This window comes from Alnus glutinosa, chromosome 5 (genome assembly GCF_958979055.1).
Source record: "Alnus glutinosa chromosome 5, dhAlnGlut1.1, whole genome shotgun sequence".
In the NCBI taxonomy this organism is placed as follows: Eukaryota; Viridiplantae; Streptophyta; class Magnoliopsida; order Fagales; family Betulaceae; genus Alnus; species Alnus glutinosa.
Window position 1 is genome coordinate 7501442 of NC_084890.1, and position 21730 is coordinate 7523171.

General features: G+C 37.7%; 3 protein-coding genes across 3 annotated transcripts; all 3 read left to right on the forward strand.

The window, feature by feature from the left end:
- The first annotated feature begins 324 nt into the window (after positions 1-324).
- On the forward strand, positions 325-1762 carry LOC133868696 (glutathione S-transferase U22-like). The gene has a single exon (XM_062305674.1). It carries the CDS (start codon positions 703-705, stop codon positions 1087-1089), a length of 387 nt encoding a protein of 128 aa, XP_062161658.1. The 5' UTR covers positions 325-702; the 3' UTR covers positions 1090-1762.
- A 3444-nt stretch (positions 1763-5206) lies between these two features.
- On the forward strand, positions 5207-6781 carry LOC133869954 (probable glutathione S-transferase). The gene is made up of 2 exons (XM_062307054.1): positions 5207-5617; positions 6163-6781. Exons 1-2 carry the CDS (start codon positions 5303-5305, stop codon positions 6496-6498), a joined length of 651 nt encoding a protein of 216 aa, XP_062163038.1. The 5' UTR covers positions 5207-5302; the 3' UTR covers positions 6499-6781.
- Positions 6782-10774: 3993 nt separating this feature from the next.
- LOC133868739 (probable glutathione S-transferase parC) lies at positions 10775-15325 on the forward strand. Its single transcript, XM_062305724.1, has 2 exons — positions 10775-11310; positions 14723-15325. Exons 1-2 carry the CDS (start codon positions 10996-10998, stop codon positions 15065-15067), a joined length of 660 nt encoding a protein of 219 aa, XP_062161708.1. The 5' UTR covers positions 10775-10995; the 3' UTR covers positions 15068-15325.
- The last annotated feature ends 6405 nt before the right edge of the window (positions 15326-21730 follow it).

The window sequence follows — 21730 nt, forward strand, 5'->3', positions numbered from 1 at the left end:
TAATCAGGTGTCTAGAAAATTAATACCCAACTTCAACTCCTGGTACCCAACTCGATCAGTTATAAATAACTGGGTACCAAACTGGTTTTTCGATTACCCGAAACCAATTAGTGCACGAAGCTAGTTTTTCGACCGGTTATAACCTGTCCTTAGTTACACTACACTCTTACCGTTGGTGAATAATTAAAAGCCATCGACGAATGCACGGAGGTTGTTTCGTTAAGGCCTCTCTCTCTCTCTCTCTCTCTCTCTCTAAGGCTAGAAACAGTCATAAGTAAGGGGGCCACTTAAATAGTATTAGGAGTCTCGTGCATTGAACTTTCATTGATTTGTGCCAATGTAATCTCGGGGGTGGTCTTGATTGCAACTTCAAGCAAAATATATAGGAGCGTAAAATTGGTCAAGTTAAAAGTTTCAGGGGCCTTTTTTGAAAGTTGGAGACTGAAACTCAGCTTGTAGTTGTTGCATGTAGTAAACAATATTTTAAAACCAGAAGTTCAAAGGCAATCAACAAACGGCATTTACCAAACTTGGGGTTTTAGAAGTTAGAACCGCCTTCATTGCAAACGTTTCATGCATTACAAGTAAAAGCCCAGCACAACCCGTTTTGGCAAACTGAGCAAGCTAGAATTCCGACAACTATCCCACATCTCAGTTTTCTTTGCTCCCCAATTTGCTTCAATCTTTTTCAGGTGTTTGACAATGGCGGACGAGGTGGTTCTTCTGGATTTCTGGCCCAGCGTGTTCGGGATGAGAGTCAGGATCGCGCTGGCTGAGAAGGGGATCAAGTACGAGTACAAGGAGGAGGGCTCGAGGAACAAGAGCGATAAGAGCGATCTGCTTCTCAAGATGAACCCGGTTCACAAGAAGGTCCCGGTTCTCATCCACAACGGGAAACCGGTCTGTGAGTCCCTCATCATCGTTCAGTACATAGATGAGGTTTGGAACAACAAGTCTCCGTTGCTGCCCTCTGATCCTTACCAGAGAGCTCACGCCAGATTCTGGGCTGACTTTATTGATCAGAAGTTAGTACGCCTCTGTTATCTCTATCTTAATGATCAAAAATTAGTAGGAGCTCAAATATTTTAGTTTATTTTTTTTTTTATTGATTAATTAATAAAGTGATAAACCATCTCAGATTCTCAATACACTACAAAATTTCTGAACGGTTTTCCAAACCATCCAAAATTAATATTTTTTTTTTATTTATATATATTTATATCATTAATATCAATATAATTATTTTTTTGATATTAAGATGGTCTGAAGCTCTGATCATAACTTTCAAAAAAAAAAATTATGGTTTGAGAGATTCGGCCGGCGACAGAGAAAGAGAGGAATTGAGATTCGGCACCCACGTACACTGGCCGACAACAAAGAAAGGGAGAGGAAGAGCGAACCGGCCGAAATACGTGGTATTCTGGCCGGATCTCTCTCTGTATCCGAATCCGGCCGGAAACTCCGACGACCTTGCCAAATCCAACCAGAAACCCACGCACACCAACGTGGGCCAGTTTGATAGATCCAGCACTCCATCTCCGACACTCTCTCCCGTCGTCTCGATCCCGCAGTTTCTAAGTTGTTTTTCTTTCTTTTTCTTTGAAATATTGCTTAATTATATCTGGTTTATGTGTCCTGAAGGTGGATAAATTGGGAATTATTTGGCCAAGTCTGTGAATAAAGTAAAGAGAGAGATTGTGTGATTGTAGGGTGTTATGAGTCGTTGATAAATTTGAAAGAGACGGTTGAAATGTGAACTTCATTTTGTGGTGCGGATCCATGACCTGGACAGATGAGTGGTATTTTGAAAAATTAAATTGCAGACGGTTTCAATGAAACCGTCTGGAATCTTGAATTTTCAAACAGTTAATCTAAATCGTCTGTAGATTTACAGACTGTTTTATTGAAATGTCATAATTTATTTTTTTAGGGACGGTTTTCAAAAATCCGTTTGTAAAAATTTAATTCTAAACGGTTTTTAAAACCGTCTAGAAAAAAATCATAAATAATTGAGTTTTTTTTGTAGTGATAATTGCCTCCATTAAAACTTTAATCCATTGTTTCTTGCGCTCGTTTTTGTTGTAATTGGGATAATATGATCTGAACTAGCTATTTATTAAAAATAGTTAATAAAAATTTTAATAATTCGATCTACTGTGAAATTACTTAAGAAAATTTTAAAATTCTGATATGTGAATAGTATATTTATTAGAATTTGGTACTATTTCAACGAAATATTTGGAATTGGGAATGTGTTATTCCTACGTCACATTATCCTACATCAATTTTAGATCAAGACATATTGGGTGTGGGACTCATGTATATAGAACCCACATATATGAGTCACACACACTCCTTATGTGTCTTGGTGTAGGATTAATGTAAGGTAATAAAATATAAAAAAATTATTTCTCTTAGAATTGAAAACAATTTATAAAATCTACGGAGAGTGGTAATTATAATGTAATATTGGGATTGCAAAATACAGGTGCATGGTGTTGAAACGAAGTTATTTACCACAAAAGGAGAAGAACATGAGGCAGCAAAGAAGGATTTCTTGGAAATATATAAGACATTGGAGGGAGGGCTCGGCGGCAAGCCTTACTTTGGGGGTGAAAGATTCGAGTTTGTTGACATTGCTCTCATCACTTTCTATCGCTAGTTCTATGTGTATGAGACTTTTGGCGAATTAAGCATGGAGGCAGAGTGCCCCAAGATTGTTGAATGGGCTAAGAGATGCATGCAGAATGAGAGTGTCGCCAAGACTCTTCCTGACCAGAAGAAGCTTTATGAGTTTGTTTTGGAGATCTTTGGATTAAAGCAAGCTCAGCCGGCCAGAATCACAAGAGCATAGATGTGCATGTTTTTTTGTTGTGTCCGCCAAATGCTTGGTGAAAATGAAATTGTGCCTTTACACGAGAGGAATGACATATCTTCTTTTCTTTGTTAACTTGTCTTTCGCCCTCCATCCATTGTCTAAGAAGGAAAAGAAACAATTATTTTAACAAGCAAATACTGATCGATAAGCAATGGTATTCAACAATTTCAACATACAAACACACAGGCACACAGTTTGCGAAAACGGGTTGGCCGCTTAAATAGCAGTACTAAGAGACTGAAAATTGTAGTTGTAGTAGTAAACAATATTTTAAGACCAGAAATTCAAAGGCAATCAACGAACGGCATTTACTTTCAGAAATTAACTACAAATCTTGGAGTTTTATATATAAAAGTATACAAATTCCTCCTTCTATTTAACTCCAACACACATTGGTCTAATCATGTCTAAATATTTAAAATGATATATTAAAAGGAGAAGATAATACAATTGACATATATTATATAATAATAGCCCATTATTTTGAAAGGAATTGCTTTATATTTTAATGGGGCCATTCTTGAAAGTTGCAGACTGAAAATTGTAGTTGTTGTAGTGAATAATATTTTAAAATCTTAAGTTCAATGGCAATCAACAAACGGCATTTACTTTCTGATATATACAAAAAAGTAAACAAATTCCTCTGGAAGTTAGTGTCCATATCCGAGTAACTTCTTTAGGCAAAAATGTGGACACTCTTATCCAAATCTAAAAGGATAAAAGTAAAATCAGCCTATATAGTTTATTTAAGTTATAAATTGTTTCTTCTGATTTAAAAAATTATTCAAAAATACTTGTGTTAAGCTAAAATAACATTTTAATGTCTGCAGTCCAATTTTGTCAAAACGCTTCACACGGATTCTATTAGTGTGCCATGTCAGCACCAATAAAACAATGACACGTGTTACTCTTAATAAAAAATATTAATATATTAAAAATATAAATATATAAAACCTAAAAATTTAAAACGTAAATAATTAATTAAATTTTTTAAAAGAGGAAAGAAAATGAAAAAAAGAGAATAACGATATATTGTGTAAAGCAAAAATAAATCTCTTTGGTATAAACCTCAATTTTTATTTTTTATTTTTTTACTATAAAAAATGCAAAAAACAAACTTTTGAAAAAAAAAAAAAAAAAAAAAAAAAAAAAAAAAAAAAAAAAAACCTTAGAAATTAAACATTTTTAATTATAAAATATATATTTTTTAATACAATCTCCGACAGACTCTTAAATAGGTCTCCGTTCTATTAACGCCCTCAGAAGATATCGCCATTTTCAACCTCCAAAGTCTTTTTCCTACTTGCAAGAAGAAGAAGAAGAAGAAAAAAAAAAAAAAAAAAAGAGAGAGAGAAAGCAATCAAACACCACATAGTACGTGCTATGAAGATGTCTGATGCCAATAGAGCATGATGAAATGCTCTCTCTTAGATGGAAAGCTCCTCCTATAGGCATTCTAAAGGTAAATTAGGATGTTGTGGTGGACATTACTACTGGTCAATTGGGAATGAGTTTTATAGTGAAGGATCACGAGGGCTTTGTCATTGCAGCTAGAAGCCGGACTAAATGCATTGGCATTGGCGGCTTTTTATGCAATCGAATTCAACAGAGAACTCAGTTTAATATTTCTTTAGAATGTGATAAGTTTCAAGTGGTGAATACTATCAAATCTTAAGGTTGAAATTGGAGCAACTATGATCATATTATTGATGATATACATGAAGTGCTTAATTGTATACAATCTTGACAGATTGGCCAAGTTAGTAGAGTGGTAAATTCTGCTGCCTATAGATTAGTCAAAATAATTGTTAAACAAGTTAGAGTGATCAAAGTATAGATGAAAGAAATTCATAATTGTATTCGCAACTTAATTTTGTTAAAGCATCTTGCTTTATTTCTATGAGTTTCCTAAGTTTTTTTTGAATTATTAAAAAATAAAAAAAAAATAAAAAAAAATAGATGAAGAAGAAGATGTCTCGTGTCGCCATTTTCAAGATCCACTTTTTTTTTTTTCCTTGCTTGCAACAAAAAAGCAAAAAGCAATGGATTCCAACATTCAAACCCTACGCAGCACTTGCTAGTTGCTTCGAAGATCGATGTCGCCATTTTCAAAATCCAACATCGTTTTCCTACCTGCCCAAAAAAAAAATCTGACGTAACAGCTGACGTGGTCAGGTCTTCGAAACGACGTAGTCAGTGCACAAAACTCACACTATCAAAAGCCACCCCTAGAAATTAAAAATAAAATAATATTGAAAACGACACAATTTAGAACCCGCCTTCATTGCAAACCTTTCATGCAATACTATAAGTAAATGCCCAGCGCAACCCGTTTCACATATTAAGCGAGCTAGAATTCCGAGGAGTACTGTCTCACTTTTTTTTGCTCCCCAATTTGCTTCAATCTTTTTCAGGTGTTTGACAATGGCGGACGAGGTGGTTCTTCTGGATTTCTGGCCCAGCATGTTTGGGATGAGAGTCAGGATCGCGCTCGCTGAGAAGGGGATCAAGTACGAGTTTAAGGAAGACGACTTGAGGAACAAGAGCGATCTACTTCTCAAGATGAACCCGGTTCACAAGAAGATCCCGGTTCTCATCCACAACGGGAAACCGGTCTGTGAGTCCCTCATCATCGTTCAGTACATAGACGAGGTCTGGAACGACAGGTCTCCGTTGCTGCCCTCTGATCCTTACCAGAGAGCTCACGCCAGGTTTTGGGCTGACTTTATTGAGCAGAAGGTAGTGCGTCTCTGTAATTTCTTTTCTTTTCTTTCTCTTCTAATGTTATTTTTAACCTTTTCAAACCAAAGAAACCAATCTCAAATAATTTAGTTTATTTACTTATTATTTTTTATTTTTTTTTTAATTTATAGGACTACCATATTAATAAGGATTAGGAATAATAATAAATAAATAAACTAACACCCTTCAGCATTTAAACACTCTCTAACACAGACAGCAAACAACTCTACTTACAACTTCTGCAGAAAGTACATCATAAAACCAGAAGAAACTCAATCTTCTTAATTTCCCATTCCAAAGAAACCTACTGAATTTTTGTTCAATGGATTTAATTAATTGCCTTCATCGGCAAGATAAAGATTTTAGTCCAATATATATATACTTGAATGCTATAAAGTGTCCGGTCCATATTTCTGAGATGAGTTTTTCTTTCTGGATTCTCAACGAAGTATTGGGAATTGAAGACAATTTATAATCTACTGATCGGAGAGTAGTAATTAATAGTTATAATGTAAATTATGTAATGCGAGTGCAAAATGCAGGTGTATGCTGTTGGAAAGAAGTTATTTACCTCAAAAGGAGAAGAGCTGGAGACAGCAAAGAATGATTTCTTGGAAATATACAAGACATTGGAGGGAGAGCTTGGCGAAAAGCCTTACTTTGGGGGTGAAAACTTTGGGTTGGTTGACATTGCTCTCATCACTTTTTACAGCTGGTTCTACCTGTATGAGACTTTTGGCAAATTCAACATGGAGGCAGAGTGCCCCAAGTTTATTGCATGGGTTAAGAGGTGCATGCAAAAGGAGAGTGTTGCCAAGTCTCTTCCTGACCAGAAGAAGGTTTATGAGCTTGTCGTGAAGTGGTATGGATTAGAGTAAGCTCAGCAGGCCAGAATTATAGGGTATAAAAGTGCTTGCTTTATATTTGCATGGTTTTTGTTATGGTCGTGGTCTCGTGAATATGTTTATCCACTGAAGTCTGAACTTGTTGGATTGTTTAGTGCATGTGTGTCCTGAGCGTTATGCGTTATATCACGGATCTTATCGTTGAATACGTCGTTGTGTCTGCTAAATGTTAGATGAAATTGTGCCTTTCTACCATTGGAATAAGAAATACGTACACTTTGTTGTACGTGCACGCATGCTAAATGTTTGATGAAAATGAATTTGTGTCTTTCTACTAGGGGAATGATATATATCTTAGAATCTATCTTCTTTTCTTTTTGAACTTTTCTTCTGCCCTTTCTCTTGCCCTTTCTCCATTGTCTAAGAAGGAAAAGTAACAAATATTTTAAGAGACTCGAGATACAGTTTTGATTTTTTTTAAATAGAATTAATGAAAATCTAAGTGCAAAAAAGATTAGTCAAACGAGAATTGGGAAGCAATAAGGAAAAACAGATTGATATCAGGTGCAATATTTAGAATGCAACAATAGGATGGTTATAGTTGCTTTGGGGTTGCCCCAAGGGGCGGATTTGCAGTAGCCGAACAATCCTTATGTCCAAAAGTCATGGTTGATTAGCCATCCCCAACCTCGCCTTTGGGGGTTGGCTGGGTGGCCAAACTTCCCGTTTGATTGAATCATTCTTAAAAGTCAAGGGAGAGGTTCTGCCACTCCCAACTTGTCCTTTGGAAATGATCAAATCTTCACTATGGTCAAATCATCTTTAGTGGCCAAGGTGGGTGGTTCAGTCATCCTCAACCTGACATTTGTATGTGATTGAACTACCCTCAGTAGCCGAAAAAGGGTTGTTCATATATGGTTGATGTAATTCCCCAACTGAAATTATACTGTTTGATAGAAGACTTGCGTAAAAATAGTTTATCTTTTCTTTTTAGGTTAATTACGTTTCCCCACCAAAACTACCACTCGTTTAAACATTACCTTCGTGAACTATCACATGCATGTAACACTCAACCGTCCAAAACTACCATCTCTTGGCAAAAAATGTACTTCTTTAGTTAAGATTGGTTTTTTTTTTTTGAAACATAGTCAAGGTTGTTCATCAAGCAGAATATGCGTTTTTAGAAGTAAAAGGATAGAAATAACCTCAAATAGAAACAAAAATCAACAACTAAATAAAAATAATAAAATCTAAATAAAAATATAAAACTTCAACCTTTAAAAAAATAATCTTTTGGTGGTTTTTTCCTATTTTTTTTCGAACCTTTTAACTCTAAAGTATTTAAGTAAATTTAGTTTCTATACTTATGATATTTTTGTAATTTCAAGTCCTTTTAATGATTTTGACTAACGACAAGGGTTTTTTTTACAAGAAAATTGTAGTTTAAGAAGGTTGAGTGTAATAGGTAATAGTTTATAAGAACAATGCATAAATGAATGATAGTTTAAAAGGAGAAAAGATAATAATTATTTTTTCCTTTTGAAACCACAAACTTACCGCCTGTTATATATATAAACATAATTTGAATGCCATAACTCTAGACTGAATATATTTCATACATATACATAAAAAATAAATAAATAAATAAATATATATATATATATATATATATATATATATATATATATATATATATATATATATATATATATATATATATATATATATTACATGTCCCTAAAAAAATCACTATTCACAATGTTTACAAAAGTGTCATACACTATTCACAATTTTTTATATTTTTTCCTTAGAATAAATTTAAGGGATAATTGCACCGTTGGTCCCTGTGGTATGCCATAATTATTTTTCACTCCCTATGGTTTAAAAAGTGCATGGGAAGTCCTTTTTGTATGCAATAATTATAAATCGATCCCTGGCGTCAAATTCTGTTAAAATTTTTAACAGATTCTGTCAAATACCACGTCAGCGACACGTGTCGCCAATAAGATGGCAACATGTGTCCATCTTAATAAAAAAAATATAAATTTATTAAAAAATAAATAAAAATACTTATTTTTTTTTAAAAAAAAAATTAAAATTAAAATTCAAAAAAAAAAAAAAGAAAAAGAAGAAGCTGAAAGGGTGGCCACGCGCCACCCCCAGACACCTATGTCGCTGACGTGACATTTGACGGAATCTGTTAACAATTTTAACAGAATTTGACGCCAGTGATCAATTTGTAATTATTGCATACCACAAGGACCTCCCATGCACTTTTCAAATCATAGGGAGTGAAAAATAATTATGGCATACTACACAGAGACCAACGGTGCAATATGTTCCCTCGAAATTTCAAAACCAAAGCAAAATTAACAAGTAACATGCTGGTTGGGGCCACGTATTTAGTCACATGCAATTAGCCACGTGGATGAGGCTCATCCACGTTGCTAACTGCTAGCCGCATGGGTCCCACGTACTTAATCTAGTTGTTGCTAAATGTCACTTAGCAACATGTATTTTTATACATGTAGTTACTTAGCAACGTGTAAATCCGTCATCGACCACGTCTCTCTCTCATAATCGCTCCAGTTCTCTCAATCTCCCTCTTCCATCTCCCTGTATGTGCGAGCGAAAAAAGAAAAAAAGAAAAAAAAAGGCGTCCATGGGAAAAAGGGGAAGAAGGAAGAAAAAAATTAAAGAAGATGAAAATGAAAAGAAAAGTTAAAGGGGGCAAGGGGGAATTTTTTTTTTTTTTTTTTTTTTTTTTTTTTTTTAAAAAAAAAAAAAAAAAAAGAAGGGAGGGGGGCTGGGGGAAATGAAAAGTTAAAGGAGTGTGGGGAAATTAGAAATGGATCGGAGGGAACTAATTACCCACGTGGCCAATAAACCACATGACTAAAATTTTAAATCTAAAAAAAAAAAAAATTTAAAATAATTTTAATAAATTAGCAACATGGTTTATGTGCCACATGGCCAATTGGTGACGTGGCCAATAAACCACTTTTCTAAAATTTCAAACCTCAAAAAAATTCAAAAAAAATTTCAATTTTTGGAAAAGAAAAGAAAATGAATATTTTAGTCACGTGACTTATTTGCCATGTGGCTAATTGGTGACGTGGAAATTATACACGTTGCTAATTACCAACGCAAAGCATTTCGCTACGTGGTGGATTACCCACATAGCAAAATCACCACGTGGCTACAGTACTGGGGTACTGTAGCCACGTGGCTAAAAACCAAGTTTTTTTGTAGTGATGTAATCAACTTATTTGTCTAAGATTCATATGGTGCGTTTGAGATTGCGAATTCGTAAGTAAAAGGTGTGATTTTAAATTAAATTGTAAAAAATAAATCGTTTGAGAATTACGTTTTAAAAATATAGTGTTTTGAAAACGCGGTTTTCTGCTTTTTCAAATCGCATGCAAAGTGATTTTTTATTAAAACGCAGAATTTTAAATGCTAATCTGCGATTTTGCCAAATGCTTAACTGCGTTTTTAAAAACACAAACGGACTCTTAATCTGTAAAACCATTTTTCTACTTGCCCAAAAAAGGAAAAGCTCTCAAAAAACAAAAAGAATTGTTTGGTACACAACACTTGCATAACAAAACTTATTTGTGGGATCCATGCATATGGGTTCACATGTATAAATTTCACCAATGAGTCTTGTTGTGCAAAGATTATACACCAAATTGTTATGAAAAAATCTTTTTCCAAAAACAAAAGCAATCGGTCAAGAGAAGTGATTCATGCACAATTCATATTTGTCAACTATCCCACAATCAAGACACATCAAATTTATGCACGTGGATCTTATCTAAGAGCATTACTAGCAGCTTCCCTACAAGGGATCTGTTCCCTAAATTTTAGGGAAAATTTTAAGAAAGTCAAAAAAACTATCCCACAGCAGCTTCCCTACAATTATCTGTTCACCTCCCATTCAATTGTTTATTCTAAAAATATAATCTCTCTCTTACTTTATCTCTTTCTTTTCTTACTTTTAATTAAAGTAAAAGTAACAAAATAAAATTTTAATGATATAGGAAAAAATGAAGAGAAGTTGTGGGGTATTTTTTAATAGGGAAGTAAAAAGTAGTTTTATTCCCTACATTTAGAAAAAATGAAGGGGAAGAAAAATGAAGCGTCTAGAAATGTTGCTATATGTCATGAGATTGTGGGATAGTACTTGTGGGTGATTATAATTTTATCATTTCTCGTCGGTCAAACCCCACGCAGCACTGTATCAAAGCTTACGTGACGCATTTGCCATATGACGAAACCACTGACGTCGCCACTCGCCAGCACGCCGGAACGGCTTAGAAAGATGTACAGACCATAAAAAATCCTCCACTGGGAAAGAAAATGCATAGAAAACGACACAAGTAAGGAAAAGCCCAAGACAACCCGCCTTCATTGCAAACCTTTCATACAAGTAAAAGCCCAACAAAACCCTTTCTTTTTGGCTGCTCCATCCCACTTCTCTTTGCTTCCCAAGTTGCTTCAATCTTTTTGAGGTGTGTGAGGGTGACAATGGCGGACGAGGTGGTTCTGCTTGATTTCTGGCCCAGCATGTTTGGGATGAGGGTCAGGGTCGCGCTGGCTGAGAAGGGGATCAAGTACGAGTCTAAGGAGGACGATTTGTGGAACAAGAGCGATCTGCTTCTCAAGATGAACCCGGTTCACAAGAAGATCCCGGTTCTCATCCACAATGGGAAGCCGGTCTGTGAGTCCCTCATCATCGTTCAGTACATAGACGAAGTCTGGAACGACAAGTCTCCGTTGCTTCCCTCCGATCCTTACCACAGAGCTCACGCCAAGTTCTGGGCTGATTTTGTTGATCAGAAGGTAGAAAGTCTCTGCAATTTCTTTCTTTTCTTTTTCTTCTAATGTTATTTTAATTTTTTCAAACCGAAGAAACTCATCCCAAATTAGTGAAGCTCATTTTTTTTTTTTTTGTAATTGATTAATTTATAGTGATAAAACATCTCAATATTTACCTCCCTTATAACTTTAAATTTTTTTTTTTATATATATTTTTTATGAATGAGCCAATTTCATAACCACAACCAAAACTCTTTACACTTGAAACAGCAGAAAACAGAGCAACTCTCAATTCCCTTACTCCTTTTAAGTTTGCCTTTCCCAATTACACGACACCTTACATCCCATTTTATTTTCTGCAGCAGCTGTTCTTCAGACATAGGCTTATTGCCACGTCTTAGAGCATTTCTATTGCTCCAGATAGGGTACACAGTAGCTCCAAAAGCTAGCCTACAGACATGAGCTTTAAAAGCTTTCCTTTCTCCAGTTCTGCAGGCTAGCCCTTCAAGAATCACATCATCCCAACAAACAGGAGGACTAGCCATACCACATAGCTGCATAATGGACCCCCAGGTCGTTCTACTCCATACCTACCTAACATTACATACATTTGGTCTCCCCTTGACCCCAACTAAGCAGTATGCATAGGCTGCATATAACCAACCACAAAATGAATGCATACTTTGGAATTGCTGAAGAAACCGTACCATCTGCCACCACTCCACATCCGGATGATGACTATCTCTAAGAGCTTCCCAAGTATCAACACTAGAATAAGTCCCAGACTTAGAAACCACCCATTTCGGAACATCATTATCACCTAAAGCCACCATGGACAGCTTGCTTTGAATTTCCACAAGAGAATCAGAGACCTTCTCGGCCCCCAAAATCAGTTACTATCCCTTATAACTGAAGATAGTCTAGCATTAAGCCGACTATGAGCATCATAGATTACTCGATAACCAAACTTATCAAGCAAAACACCACTTGGATGCCACCAGTCAGTCCAGAGATGGATCTTCCTACCATTGCCTACATGAAATTTCAAAAAAAAAAAAATTTGCTTCCACTCTTAACTTCAGTAACTTCCTCCAAAACCAAGAGCATGATTGAGGAACATTTACAAGCCAAAAGCTACGGCCTTTAAGCATATTACTATGAGCCCAAGCAACCCATAGAGAGCCTGCTGTGGCAAACAAGTTCCAAATGTGCCCACATAATTGAAGCACGGTTCTACTCTTCCAACTTTTTAATTTCCCAAGCCTTCCTCCCTCTCGGAGAACATAATAACTTCCAAGCTACTCTAGCTCGAGCTACACCCTCATCGTTCCCATTCCAAAGGAACTGACAAAGCTTTTGTTCAATCAATTTGATGATTCTTTTTGGAAGATTGAAAATACATGTCTAATACACTAGAATGCTATATAAGACTGACATAAGAAGCTGCAATCTGCCAGCAAACGACAACTTCTTAAACATCCAAGAGTCAATTCGCCTAGTTATCTTCTCCAACAATGAAGAGCAATCAGCTGCTGTCAACCCAGTGGAAATTAGATGAACCCCTAGATAACGTACCGGCAATCTCCCCTCCTTCATTTGAAGGCACCCCAGAATTCTATCCTTCATATTCTGAGAAACACCATTACAAAAATTGTGCTCTTTGCTAGATTGCATCTCAAAACTGAAAGAGTTCAGAACTCAGTAAGCACATTCTGCACAGCAGCTACAGACTCGGGATTACCTTCAGTAAAGACTAACAAGGCATCTGCGAAGCACACGTGTTAGCTTAAGACTTGCACAACGAGGATGACACTTAAAAACCTCTTTGCTCCTCAGCACACTCCTTCAACAAACAAGTCAAAATTTTCATGGCAATCACAAATAGGTAAGGAGACAAGGGGTCTCCTTGCCAAAGCCCCTTCCTTCAAAATAACCCTCAAGAATACCATTTAAAGCCACGGATGTTAAGTGTTCCCATTTCTTGGCGTCTTAGAGAAAGTACTGGGTCTTCCCTCTCGCTACCGCTTTGATGCAATACACGTGTTTGGACAATAGTGCCACACATGAGGGATTGTGAAGTGTCCCCCTTTCCTAAGGCGTTTTAGAGAGAGGATTGCGCCTTCCCTCCCGCGGTTGCTCTGTGCTATACACGTGTTTGGACATTGGTACCACACGTGAGGGGGCGTACTAAGTGTCCCATTTCCTAAGGCATCCTAGAGAAAGGATTGAGCCTTCTCTCCCGCTGCCGCTCTGATGCAATACACGTGTTTGGATAATAGTGCCACATGTGAGGGGGTGTGTTAAGTGTCCCTCTTTCCTAAGGCGTTTTTTGAGAGTATCAATGGGCCCATGTTAAAGTCCATTGAATCTTATTCATCCTCAAAAAACGCCTTAGAAAATGGGGACACTTAACACGCGTTCCTTCACGTGTGTCACTATTGTCCGAACACGTATATTGCATCAGAGCGGCAGCGGGAGGAAAAGCCCAATCCTGTCTCTAAGACACCTTAGGAAAGGGGACACTTAACAACGGAAACCTAGGAGAAGTAATACAAGACCTTACCCAATTGCTGAACTCAATAGGAATCCCAAAACAAAAAAGGTAATGCAAAACAAATTCCCAATTTACAGAATCATAAGCTTTTATGAGATCAATCTTCAAAGTACATAGAGGTTTCCCTTCTTTCTTATGATAATCTCTAAGAATTTCTTGAGCCAAAAATACATTCTCTGAAATGCTTGGGTTAGGGACGAACGCAGTTTGATTCAAATTAATAAACCCATCAAAACAAGGAACCAGCCTATTTGCCAAGATCTCATTGATACATTTGTACATAAGATTGCAGCATTAAATAAAAATCCCCCATTGTTGAAGGGTTAAGCTTCTTAGGAACCAAAGTAATAATAGTCGCATTAACCTCCTTAAGCAACATACCTGACTCAAAGAAAGACTTTATAGCAAAAATCACATCACCACCCACGATAGGCCAAGCTTTCTTGAAGAATTCTACTGTAAATCCATCTAGACCTGGGGCCTCATTGTTCCTCATCTCAAAAATTGTCCTCCTAATCTCTTCCCCATCAACTGGTATTTTTTCATTGCCTCAAACTGCTCTTGAGAAACTGTGTTCTAAAGCTTTAATTCATTATTTCTTACGTTTTTGTTGAATTTGGGATAATAAGATCTGAACTATTTAATTATAATGATTAGAATTTCAAGAATTTATATGTACGTGGGATAATAAGATCTAAACTATTAATTAAGAGTAATTATTAAAATGTTAATAATTCTACTATGAAATTACTTAAGAAATTTTAAAAATTCTGATTTGAATAACTGGATTATTTATTTGAATTTACTATTTCATAGGAAAGATTCATTTAGCATGATGACTCTACTCTGTATTTGACCACTTCATGCGAGTGCAAAATGCAGGTGTATGGTCCTGCAAGGAAGTTATGGGCCATCAATGGAGAAGAGCAGGAGGCAGCAAAGAAGGATTTTTTGGAAATATATAAGACATTGGAGAGAGAGCTTGGTGACAAGCCTTACTTTGGGGGTGAAAAATTTGGGCTTGTCGACATTGCCCTCATCACCTTCTACAGCTGGTTCTATGTGTATGAGACTTTTGGCAAATTCAACATGGAGACAGAGTGCCCCAAGATTATTGCATGGGCTAAGAGGTGCATGCAAAAGGAGAGTGTTGCCAAGTCTCTTCCTGACCAGAAGAAGATTTATGAGTCTGTCTTGGATTTGAGGAAGATAAGGGGTTTGGAATAGAGTAAGGTTTATGGTCCTCATGTTTATCCTTTAGGATTGTTTGGTCTGTGTCCTGAGCGTTTTGTCAGAAGAGCATGTATTGTGTATCTGCTAAATGTTAGATGAAATGGTGCCTTTCTATTATAGGAATAAGAAAGACACTTTGTTGTGTCTGCTAAATGTTTGATGAAATTGTTCCTTTCTATTAAAGGAATAAGAAAGAAACTTGGTTGTCTGCTAAATTTTAGATGAAAATGAAGTTGTGCCTTTCTACGAGAATGATATATATCTATCTTTCTTTTTTTTCTTTCTGAACTTTTCTTTTGCCTTCTCTCCATTGTCTAAGAAGGAAAAGAAACAAATATTGAACAAAATATATATCCAATTTTTATTTCAAAAAAAAAAAGAGCTAATGAGAATTTAACTGCAAAAAAGCTTAGTCAAAGGAAGATAGGATTGAGAAGAAAAAAGATTAGTATGTAACACTTCAGTTATTTTTATATGGCTTTTCTGTAACTTTTGTAAGAAATCAACAATGGAACTCAATGAGAAATACTGAATTGCATTGATTGAGAATAGAATGATTCTTTTACAAGAACTGGTCTGATTTGAGGTAGACCGGGCCTCCAATTATCAACTAAGCTAGCTAACAGGAACTAAGCTATCATTATACATCAATATTCTGAATGCCCTCCAACTTCTACAGGATTGCATTATATACAAGGTTTCTGGCCCAACAAACTTCTAACGCCCAACCCATTCAGTTTGGCCGTTCAACCCATGTGCTCCTTAGCCCAATAAGCTCGAATCCACACACCTGATTATGCATCCACGTGTCTCCTTCAACTGACTCCAAATACAATGAATCTAGATGCCAACTAACTCCAGCTGTAACCCACATCTAACCCTCCTCTAGCTGTCACCTTGGCCTTCTCACACGCCCATCTTCCATACAACTTTGCTGTGACTCATCTCTTCCTTTCTCCTTTGAAAACCCTAACACCTCCTCTCAGCACGCTACTGTATCCCTCCATCAACGGCTCTTTTTCAAAGTTCCATAAAAACCCTTCCAGCCAATATAGCCGTTACAATACCCTCCCCATTAAAACACCTTGCCCACAAGGTGTGGGTATAAATTTCGCAGACGGTGATAATCTTCCCATGATGCCTCTTCCCGATTCTGGCCACTCCAGCGGACCAAAATTTCCACCATAGCACGGTTTTTGACCTTCCGAGAACGACGATCCAAAATTTCTTCCGGTTCCGGTTGAATCACCCCATGAACGTCGACGGGAGGAAGATGAGGAATTGCAACGGAAGATCGACCCAGTTTAGCTTTCAACTGAGATACATGAAATACAGGGTGAATAAGGGACCCCACCGGCAGATCCAGACGATAAGCAACCTGACCAATTTTCTGCAAAATCTGGAACGGACCAAAAAACCTAGGGGAAAGCTTCAAGTGTCTGCGAAAAGTCACCGAAGCTTGGCGATAGGGTTGTAAACGTAAGAAAACCCAATCCCCAATTTCAAAATTACGGTCAGTCCGTTTGAGGTCAGAATATTTTTTCATTCTATTCTGGCTTGCCTGTAGGTTTTCCCGGAGAAGCTTCAACAAAACCTCCCGATTTTGGAGCTGATGATCCACTGCAGCAATCTGAGTAGTCCCCGGGCTGTAGGTAAGCAGCCGGGGAGGTAAGTAACCAAACATGGCCTCAAAAGGCGTCATTTTGGTAGAATGATGGTATGCAGTATTGTAGCAATATTCTGCCAATGGTAGCCAATTAACCCATTCTTTAGGTTTATCACATATCATACAACGTAGATAATTTTCCAAATACTTATTGACTGCTTCTGATTGACCGTCTGTTTGTGGATGATAAGCTGAACTGAAAGCTAGAAACACCCCTTGGGCTTTGAAAATTTCTGTCCAAAATTTACTTGTAAATGTTGGATCTCTGTCTGAAATGATAGAAGTAGGCATACCATGAATTTTGAATAGCTGTGAAATAAACAACTCAGCTAACTTTTCTGCTGTATACGGATGCTTCAAAGGTAGGAAATGAGCAAACTTAGTCAATCGGTCCACAACTACCCAAATCACACTGTAACCCATTGACAAGGGTAACCCATCTATAAAATCCATAGATATACTAAGCCATGGCCGAGCTGGAATTGGCAAGGGTTGTAATAACCCTGCTGGTGAGACATTTTCAGACTTAACCCTTTGACAAGTGTCACATTCCCTTATAAACTTTCTGATATCTGATTTCATTCCCTGCCAGTAGAAATCCTTTCTAGCTCGATGGATTGTTTTATCATAGCCAGCATGTCCAGCTACTGGGCTAGCATGAATGAACTGCAAAACTTTTGCTCTCAAAGTAGGCCCTATGTAAAGGCGATCCTTATACAATAGGATATCATCTCGAAGGGAAAACTTAGGACTTAAGACCCCAGCATGAAACTTCTTCATTATTTCCAGCATATAGGTATCAGTTAGATAACTGTCCTTCAACTCCTTTAGCCACTCAAGGGTAGGATATGAAATGACTGACAACTGAACTGTCTCGTCGTCGTCAAATCTTCTGGACAGGGCATCCGCCACTTTATTATCCTGCCCTTTCTTATACTCCACTAGGAAATCATATCCTAGGAGTTTAGAAACCCATCTCTGCTGCATAGGAGTACCAATTTTCTGTTCCAACAGAAATTTAAGACTCTGATGATCTGTCTTAATTGTAAATGGATGTCCCAACAAATAGGGTCGCCATTTTTTTACAGCCGATACCAATGCCAATAACTCCTTCTCATAAGTCGATAATAACAAAAATCTTCCTTTAAGAGCCTGACTGAAATAGGCAATAGGCCTCTGTTGTTGCATAAGAACCGCACCAATACCCTTTCCCGAAGCGTCACACTCAACAAGGAAGGGTTTTGAAAAATCCGGAAGAACAAGAACCGGTGGGTTAGTCACAGCTCTTTTTAGGGCTTCAAAAGCAGATTCCGCCTCATCCCCCCAATTAAAAGAGTTCTTCTTCAACAACTGAGTAAGGGGAGCTGCAATACTCCCATACCCCTGCACAAACTTCCGATAATAACCTGTTAGGCCTAGAAACCCCCTCAAGGCTTTTAGGGATTTAGGGCGAGGCCACTCCAACATTGCCTGTAGCTTCTTGGAATCAGCCCGTACACCATTTGATGAAATCATATGTCCCAAATATTCAATTTCTGAACACCCAAATCTGCACTTACTCTTCTTAGCATAAAGTTGGTGAGTTTGAAGTACCCCCAACGTCACCCGTAAATGCCTAAAGTGATCCTCCACATTACTGCTGTAAATAAGGATATCATCAAAGAAGACTAGAATGAATTTTCGCAAATAAGGACGAAAAATATCATTCATTAAACTTTGAAAGGTTGATGGCGCGTTAGTCAGCCTAAAGGGCATCACAAGGAACTCGTAATGGCCTTCGTGGGTCCTAAAGGCTGTTTTAGGAACATCCTCCGGCTTAACCAAAATCTGATGGTATCCCGAGCGTAAATCCAGCTTAGAATAAATTCGAGAACCATGTAACTCGTCCAATAATTCGTCAATAACCGGAATTGGAAACTTATCCTTCACTGTTTCCTTGTTAAGCACCCTGTAATCCATACACATTCGCCAAGAACCGTCAGCCTTTCGAACCAATAAAACAGGGGATGAAAAGGGGCTTTGAGATGGTTGAATGACCCCAGCTTCTAATAATTCCCTAACAATTTTTTCAATCTCCTCCTTTTGATAGTAGGGATACCGGTATGGGCGAACACTAACCGGTTGAGCATCTTGTTTGAGGACAATTGCGTGATCATGACTTCTACTAGGAGGCAACCCCGTAGGTTCAGCAAAAACATCCGAAAATTCTTCCACAATAGCTGAAACAACCATGTTCTCCTTTACAGCTACAGAATCCTCAACTTCATTCAATAATTGCAGGAAAATACCCTTGTTCCCTTCCTGCGTACCTTCTGCATCATTAGCTTCCAGCAACAGCTTAGGAGTAGCTAACCCCTGTAAACGAAAGCTGTTATTGTCAATAGAAAATTCCATAGTTAAGTCCTTAAAGTTCCAGAGAATAGAACCCAAGGATACTAACCACTGGACCCCCAATACCATATCACAACCAGCTAAAACAATCACAAAAGCATCTGTGATGAATTGGAAATTCTGTACTTCTACCTGCACCCCAACACATTTGCCTTCACTGACTATATGATCACCATTTGCAATCTGAACTCTAATCTGATTCCCTTTAACCAAAGGCAATTGAGAATGCTTCATAATAGAAGAGTCAAGAAAATTGTGCGTACTGCCACTATCAATAAGGATCACAATTCTTTGATTGCCTATTTTCCCAATAATCCTCATAGTCTTGGGATGATTACTACCTGTAATTGCATGTAAGGAGATTTCAGGATGCCCATCATTGTAATCAAACTCCATTAATTCCTGCTGTTCCAGGAAGGGGGCAGCCTTTTCCTCTTCAATCAACTCCACACTTTCTATGACAAATAATCTAGGGTTAGGACACTTGTGACCAGTATGCCATTTAGCATCACAGCTATAGCATAAACCCTTTTTCCTTCTTTCTTCCATCTGAGCTTGTGAAATTTTTTGAATAGGAACTGCTGATTTAACTGAACCAGCACCATTTCCACTAGAACCAGGAGCTGGTGGACCCCCTGACTTGTAATTCCCAGCATTAGAAAAATTACCAACAGGAGATCTGTAGGCTCTTCTAGAATTCAAAACATACTCCTCTTGAATTTTTGCTAAACCATAAGCAGCAAGCAACGTCTTAGGAGCAAACATACGAACTGGAAGTCGGATTTCTTCTTTCAATCCACTTAAAAAACAACTCAGCTTATACCCTTCCGACAAATCCCTCAATCTATTTGAAAGAATTTCAAATTTCCCTTTATAATCTTCCACAGATGTCTGCTGTCTTAGCCGTGTTAAAGACTCCATAGGATCATCATACGCACTTGACCCAAATCTTTCCAACAAAGCTTGAGTCAAGGCATCCCAATTAGGTAATTGCCCTGAATGAAACAAATCCTGAAACCAAACTAAGGCCTTCCCTTCCATGTTATAAGAGGCTAATAAGTTCTTGAATTCAGGTGGAGTATTGTAAACAAAAAAATATTGATTAGCCTTATAAATCCATTCAGAAGGCTCACCTCCATCAAACTTAGGAAAAATCATTTTTGCTGACCTTGGAAATAAATTGCGAGGATCATCCTGTGGAAATTGATTAGGCTGCATCTGTGCTCTTCCATTATCATGATTGAATCCCCATGCTCCCCTATCTTGATGAACAACACCATATCCATGAGGTCTGCCATTATCCTGCTGTAACCCCCATGCTCCTCTGTTTTCAGGTTGAAAACCCCAAGGAGGAATGTTTGAATTGCTTTTCTCATCCCCTCTGTTCCTTGGCTGATAACCCCAACCCATGGTATCTTGCTGATCAACATTAGGAATTGGGACTTCCACTTCTACATTCTTGGAATGACTGCTCTCACCCATGTGAATTCTTTCTGTATTGTAGGTATTCCGATCCTGCCACTGCATTGCATCTGCATTCTGTTGAACCGGTTGCACAGGAGGAACAAGTTTCTCATTCTGTAACTTCATCTGATCCACGAGCAACTGAATTTGACTCTGCATCTGGGCCTGTGAAGCAACTATCTGTGCAGCAAATTGAGCTTGTGCTTGAGCTAAGTCATCACACTTTTTTTCCAGCCCATTAACATTCTCTGTAAGCTGATGAATTCTCGTGCCTTCTGCCATGGAAGCAATGGATGAAGAATCGTTTGAGCTCTGATACCACTTGTAACACTTCAGTTATTTTTATATGGCTTTTCTGTAACTTTTGTAAGAAATCAACAATGGAACTCAATGAGAAATACTGAATTGCATTGATTGAGAATAGAATGATTCTTTTACAAGAACTGGTCTGATTCGAGGTAGACCGGGCCTCCAATTATCAACTAAGCTAGCTAACAGGAACTAAGCTATCATTATACATCAATATTCTGAATGCCCTCCAACTTCTACAGGATTGCATTATATACAAGGTTTCTGGCCCAACAAACTTCTAACGCCCAACCCATTCAGTTTGGCCGTTCAACCCATGTGCTCCTTAGCCCAATAAGCTCGAATCCACACACCTGATTATGCATCCACGTGTCTCCTTCAACTGACTCCAAATACAATGAATCTGGATGCCAACTAACTCCAGCTGTAACCCACATCTAACCCTCCTCTAGCTGTCACCTTGGCCTTCTCACACGCCCATCTTCCATACAACTTTGCTGTGACTCATCTCTTCCTTTCTCCTTTGAAAACCCTAACGCCTCCTCTCAGCACGCTACTGTATCCCTCCATCAACGGCTCTTTTTCAAAGTTCCATAAAAACCCTTCCAGCCAATATAGCCGTTACATAGTCAAAGGAGGATAGGATTGAGAAGCAAAAAAGAAAAACGGATCAAGATTGTGCGCAGTACTTAGAACGCAACAAGTGCATTAATATGGGCTATTTATTTCAAATAAATGACCCACAAGGCCACAACACATAAGAAAGGATGGCTCGGCTGCTTTGAAGTATTGGATTACCTATTTTAAATCCTTCTTTTCCACTAGAT